The sequence below is a fragment of the Tyto alba genome, unplaced genomic scaffold (assembly GCF_018691265.1).
Source record: "Tyto alba isolate M040663 unplaced genomic scaffold, T.alba_DEE_v4.0 Super-Scaffold_42, whole genome shotgun sequence".
NCBI lineage: Eukaryota > Metazoa > Chordata > Aves > Strigiformes > Tytonidae > Tyto > Tyto alba.
Window position 1 is genome coordinate 41284760 of NW_024881318.1, and position 7165 is coordinate 41291924.

At 35.5% G+C, this 7165-nt stretch overlaps 1 protein-coding gene across 1 annotated transcript; it reads right to left on the minus strand.

The window, feature by feature from the left end:
* Positions 1-2613: 2613 nt before the first annotated feature.
* Positions 2614-3168, minus strand: LOC104368839 (interferon alpha-2-like). Its single transcript, XM_009976237.2, has one exon. The coding sequence runs from the start codon at positions 3166-3168 to the stop codon at positions 2614-2616; it is 555 nt and encodes a 184-aa protein (XP_009974539.2).
* Between the last annotated feature and the right edge of the window lie 3997 nt (positions 3169-7165).

Genomic DNA, 7165 nt, shown 5'->3' on the forward strand with positions numbered 1-7165 from the left:
ATAAGAATAAAACAAATATATATTGGTTTGATATTTTCTTTTTCCTTTTTATTTGTTGAGAAATTATGTCTGTTGCAGCATCCCCATCTTTAAACGGGTCTTCTAGACATTGTCTCAGTACAAATAATTCCTATTATGTCATAGCTGGCCAAAAAGTAATTTAAATTAAATGCTGGTTTATAAGCTCCTGTCCATCATCTCTGAGATCTTTCTTTCTGGAATAGTTAATTTTTCTTTCAATTCCCCTCTGTGAACCCAACCGCTGTTTATTGATAAGCAGCATGCTCATAAAGAGCTGAAACATTGTCTTGACAAGATACACCTATATTCACTTACAATTCTTATACTTGTCTATAATCTCACCTTGCCCCCTAGTGTCCATTTTGTTTTTTTCCTGCACTGCAAAGTACCCTGTTGACTGAAATATGTCAAAACATATTTTTATTTGACAATGAGAATTTTAAGGATGGTTATGAACTAAAAGGAAAGCTTAAGTGGTGTGAGAGTTTCTGAACAATTAGTGGGCCATGCATTAACTTATTTCCTGCAGGCAAATGAAACAATAAAAACCTGTATCCTTCATGAGAGAGCATGAAAGTATTTCATGCTATTTCCAATTTTCAGTAAAGATGAGACCATTTCAGTAACAGTTTACTATATTACAGAAGCCACCTAAGATATCTGAACCAGAAAGGTAAGTAGGCTGAATGTCCTTTTATTGTACAGGCTTGAAGAGATGCAAAAAACAAACAAACAGCAGAAATAAGATTTGAAACAGTCTTGCAGTGGGGCCATTTTAAGCTCTGTCAGTTACAAAGACCAAGAAATACACATTTTGCTGTAACATTTGCAGCAGGGTGTCACCAGGAAGAAAAATGCCTCTGATACTTTGCTCTGTTTCTTTGTTCCTTTCTGTTGCTCTGGATCATGGGGAAGTTGTTAGCTGGTTTTGTTTCTGTTATTTCAGCTGATAATCATGTCTATCATCACTTCTTTAACTTCCATCCATGAGTGGTAGAGAGGAGAGTATGTACATCCTGCAAAAGAGACCTGTGTCATAGATAAGGTACCTGAGCTCTGGTGTACCATTGTTATTGTCCTTACCAGTCAATTTTTTGTTTATGTGAACCTTTTTATTATCACCCCTCTGAATGATACTCTTCTCAATAGCTGGACATCAGGGAAAGCTTTGAAGTGTTTCCTTACCTGATGTTTAAACCAACTTCTAGCAATTTCAGATCACTGGGACTAATATCATCCTCTCTTGGGAGCCACAGCCAGCCTCTCTCCTCTGCTTCTTTACGCCAGACCCAGAGACCTGTGTCAAATGTACATCAGCCTTGGCCACAGGAAATTGCTTTTCTTTGAAGTTGCTGTTTTTTTTACCAAATATTTACCAATATTCATTAAGCAACAGGGTCTGAATATAATTCTGTTTTCCCCTTACTAACATACAGTGAGTAGGGAAAACACAACCATTTGAAATGGAGTTACCCAGGGACAATTTCCCAAGGGTAAAATCCAGGCTTGACCTCACAGAAATTAGTGGATTTTTGTCCAGTTTGTTGCAAGTTGTTTTAAATAATCTGATTATATTGCAATTATTACTCAAGGCTATGTGGTTTGGAGGGGAAGTTTATTGGAATACCAAGGACTATACGTTTCTGTGGGTCAATTTGTGAGTGAAGGAAAAGAGGCAGAAAACTTCATGCAACAATAAAACACAGCACTGAATACTGATGTTTGCCATTGCAATAGCCAGGCTGAATACCACCATGAGCAAGTAGGATGTGCAACAGTCAGATGTGGCTTTAGGGTACTTTTATGTAGAGAAGTTATTTCAAATAAGCTTGTGAAAGAAGTTAAAGAGCATTGGAAACACAGTAGGAAGGAAAAGAAGCCTTTCCCCCAGCTAGTTAGAGGAGGCAAGGATACTTTAATTAAAAGTAGCAATGGCCAAAACTGAGAAGTTATTGCAGAAGCTATAGCCACTGCAAACAATATCCTCTGTAGACAAATCCTTCTGGAATTACTTTACCCCTTTGAACAAAGCACCTATTAGAATGACTCAAATGTAAGAAAAAAAACCATATTATTGGAAAAGAGCATACAAACATTGAAAGAATAATGAGTGATCTCAACCTAAGCCACAACCACTTAAATAAACAGTATATTACTTTATTTTTTTGACAGAGTCTCAATCAGTACAAATCTAGCAATTCCTGTAAGGTGAGGAATGTGTAGTCCATTTATAAATATATGAGTCTCTATATGTAGGTGAAATAGAGATGGAAAGTAGCAGCACATTTTTTCAGCAGAAAACACCATAGGATGACGCAATTTATCGTAAGATTACAATCCCTACCTATAGAGTAACCCTCACTGAAAAGTCACATAGATAAATTTAAAGATAGTGTAGACACCTTGCTTACCAGGGGAAAAATTTATGTACATTGAATAATGCATTACACTTGCAAAAATAAATTTCAGCAACATTATTATTTAAATACAATCAAAATGAACTAGAAGCACTGTAACAAGATAGATCATAGAAAAAAGAATAAATATAAACACTTTTAAAGCTAAGTTATATCAGGTCAAAATCTTTGTACCTTAGTTGTTAAGCTTCCTTATGACTTTATCAGTCAGTTGAAGACATCTCCTCATTTCTGCACGGCTGATCTCCCAGGAGCACAGATTGTGTTGTTTGTCTTTAAGAAAACAGTCTATTTTTTGGAAGTACTTTTTCAGTTTCAGCCTGTTGACTTCTTTACTCTGAAAATAGTGGGTCTGCTTCTTGGTTACACATGCCTCCAACTGCTCAATTTGCTGATAAAGTCCATTTTGGAATTGTTCTAGAGCTGTTCCATCCCAAGCAGCTAGGGTCAGATTTTTGCTAAAGATGTAGAAGATGTTTTGGAAGATCTCTTCAATGGCCACCTTGACAGTCTCTTTCCGTCTGGGATTTAGAACCTGCTTAGGAAATCTGAAGGACATTTTCTCTCTTAGACACTGTCGAGGAAACTTTTTTCCCATTTTGTCCAAAAGTTGCAGGCTGTTCTTGATCACTTTTCTTTGCTGTAAAGGAAGGTGACTACACTGAAGACTGGAGATGGTGGTGGTGCACAGCAGTATGAGGCCAATTTGTATCAAGCCAAAAGTGTTCATGATAAAGGTAAGTTCTTATGTTCCTCCTTTCCTGTGTATAAATTCTGAGAGACAAGCTGGGATGATTTTAAGGTCATTTGTAGGCTCCTCTTTCTTCAAAACCTTGAAATTTAATTATTCTGTAGGAGAAGTTTTCTTTTATCATTTTTTGGTTTTTAAGGTTTTTCCCCTGGTGTATGCTTTTGACACTTACTACTTTCATTTTCTGCTTTATGACTTCATTGTCTTTTTTTTTTTTCCACTTTTTTTTTTTTTTTTTTTTAATTATTTCAGCTGGGTGTTAGAATGTTATACACCTTAGATTATCTATTCCCTCTCCCTCAAAAATTCTACAGGAAGTATAATGATAATTCAAAAGAAAAATTTACAGAAATATCCTTAGTTTCTTAATATTTTAGCAACGGAGTAACATGTTGAAATAAAATAACACTCTCAATGATGGGTCAGGGACCTGCTGAACTACTGCCATCTTGTCTCCTCAGCATGATTTATACTTCAAAAATTCAGTTAAGCTTTTTCTACCTATTTGCATTCAGGGAAAATATCTTATTTGTCCTCATCTTTATTTCTCTTGACCCGTTTAGACTCAAAGGACAGATGTCATATCATTAAGTAGGGGTAATAAAATTTTTAAACTTGTATCTGCATTAATATAACTATGTGTTTTTTAATGCACACACACTGCTTATTAAATGAGGCCTTCAGCTCACTTAGAGTCTCTGAGTGACATGCAAATACAAATACTCACATGGGAACAGGTAAGATACTTGGACAACATACTCTTTTTTTCCCCCATATGAGTAACTGAGCAATAATTAGTATCAATGCCAGTAGATCACAGTTCTGAATTCTGCCATTAAATGGGAAGAGAATGAATAGAGAAGACAGAAAATACTCTAAAATTTTTTTCCATTTGCTTTCCCTGGCCATACAACAGACAAAGTTAGGACTATCACAGTACATTGGGAAATCTGGTTGCTGTCTTCGAATTTATTTTGATGAAAGCTCATCTTAAACTATTGTTTTTCTGTCTCCCCAGCATATGTCATTACAAAGGCAAATCTCTGAAGGTGACTATGTCTTGATGAAGCGGTCATGTAAACTGTTTTCTTAGTCTGAGACCTGGCTCTGTATTTTTGTTCCATTGTTGTGTGGTTGGCTTCATTCCCAGTCTGATAGTCACTCTGAACAGATTTATGATACTATTTTAGGGCTTCCTTTGTGCTCAGCAATAGGTATTTGGGAGGCTTTAAAAAATCATAAATTAAGGTGAGCACAATTATTCACATGAGCAAACTCCTTGGAAGCCCTGATGTTTAAGCAACCTTGGTTTGGATGAACTGTCAGTGTGAGGAAGAAATTAATCCTCTATGACAATAATAATTAAAAAGAGTAAGAACAATCAGAGTGGGATATAAAATGCATAACATGGTACCAAGTCTTTTCACTTAGTGGAAATGTTTATTGCTTTGGAAAAACTGGCCTGAAATGTATTATTATGTTAGATACAAAATGGACATGGACATGTATCAGTTTTGCGAAAATACAGCTGTAGAAGATAAACATATAGTATAGTACAGTCATCATGAAATTGGTAAAAAATATATTTAGTTTAAGAAAAATATTAAATACTGCTACAATTATTTCCATAAATTACACACAAGTAATTTTTTTCCAAACTGTAATCATTATATGAGCTTAATCCTTCTACTGATTTAAACAGATAAAATTCTTCGCATTCATTGTATGTCCCAGACACACAAGTTCTTTCTTTCTTCTTGCCAAATAGTTTTTTACACGTGTCACTCTCAGTGAAGAGCTGGAGATGACATCCTGGGTGTCACAAACATTACAGAGGTGAAAAATAGAAGATGGTCTCTTCCCGATTTCTTACAAAGATAAAGCCGGTGCAGGTGTTTTATTCTCTTGTCCATGTTAACAGATATGTTGTCCAATTTTCCTCACAGAACAGTTACATTTGACTTCATCAGGTTTTGGAGGTTTTTGGTTTGTCTGTTTTTTTTTAATAACAACAAATTGTTCTTCCCCACTCAGCCAATTTCTTGATTATTGCACTGAGCAAAACATACTAGTAACATTGCATGGTTCAGGACACAGTTTCCCCTAATCACCTATTTTTACTGCTTAATTCAGAAACAAACAGTTCATTAAAAGTAATGACTGGAGGAAGTAACTGAGTGATATGAAGCTGCAGCACAGATTGCTGTTTATTTCTCTGCCTGTGGTTGAAACACAGACCGCTCTAACCTAGAATGAAAAGATGAAATAAGTTTACAAAGCACAGCTGTATTTCCAAACAGACCTAAAAGATCATTATTCTAGAAAGATTATCTGACCTTTGAGTCCATGCAATAAAGACCTGCCCTTAAAAGGTCACCTAGCTATATACATATTCATTATAGGAACAGAAGACTAAGAGAAAAATATGCACAATTTTCTGTCTTCCTAACACCTTTAAAATGACACAAATTGCTTCCCTAATCGAAGTTTTAAATTTTATTTTACAATGCAATAGAGGAATGAAATTAATATTCACTATTCTTTATGGCATGGGTTCTTTTATCTCAGGCACCAAGGCAAGTGGTGAATCCAAGTTCAGACTATGTACATGCTGGCAAATGAAGCAATGCAAGAGAACATTCCTGCAGAATAGTGTGCTTTTGGTCTCTGACAACTATCCTGTGTTAAATTACTTCATTAAACCTTACACTAGCTTTCTCAAATCAAAATAACCAGTTCCTCTCAACTTTTCATCTACTCTAGCTATGAGTTTCTTTCGTCCTTTAATTAATTCAAAACACAATGATTTTAACAAGTCAGCATGTCACAAAGGAGTCCAAATAGGTTCAGCTTGTCACTGCAGAAGATAGCTTCCTCCCCAGCTAGCTTGACACTTCCCATGTTAAAAGAAAATAGTTTTTCTTCATCATGCTTTCCATCACAGCTATAACTAGCCAGTCCTCTCCTTTATACATCTAAATTCTTTCTTTGTTACTACTTTTTTTTTTTTTTTTTTTTTTTTTTAAGCAAAAACTTCAAATACAGGCAAGATTGGATTCTTTGCTTTTATCCTAAGACCATGTGGCTGGCCAGGTGCGAACCTCGTGCTGTGAGGGATGAAGGCAGGAGCAGCCAAAAATGCCCATGAGCTGGTCAGAAAAGGGATACTACAGGCTTAATACCACAGCTGGAACCAGACCACATGGATGGATAGAGCTAGGAAATTTGTATAGTTATTTGACTACAAAATCTGCCATGAAGACAAATACCTTATTGAGTTTCAAATGACTGAAGCACAGTTAATTTAGCTCACATGCTATAATTTCATTCACAATCACTATTACTGTCTGCATTAAGAAGTTAAGATCTAACTTAAGCACGTGACCTTCTTATCTCAGCAGACTATTTCTTGGCATCCTGTTGACCTGTCCCAGTGCATGTAACTTTTATTTTATGAGTATTTCACTGAAACCATTTGTTCAGTAAATGCTTGTTTTTGCAAAGTATTGTTTCAATAAGATCAATTTTACAAATAAAGGTATTAACTAATAAATAAAACCCCCCTAAGGGCTACAAATTCAGCTTACTGGAAAAGAAATTTAACAGAGAAGTCCTCAGTGATGTAGCAGCCAAGGGGTATTATCATAACATACTTTATAGTAGCACAGAAATAAAAAAATATTATTTCCATTTATGTCACTAAAGGTTTGTTACCTTAATTATAAAAACATATAAAAACTTTGTTGGGACTTTTTTTTTCTGCTCAAAAAGGGAGCAGGACCTGCAACCCCTTTTGTAGGGAACTAAATTATCTGGGAGTATATTTATTTTCTGGTATTGACAATTTGATAATCAGCACACACTGGGACTGTTTGTCTGCCATCACTGAGGCTCTTATATCTGGTAATGTGAACTTCCAAAAGCTCTGGGCCTAGACAAGTTGTCTGTTTTACTGGAAATATAACATGATTTGTCA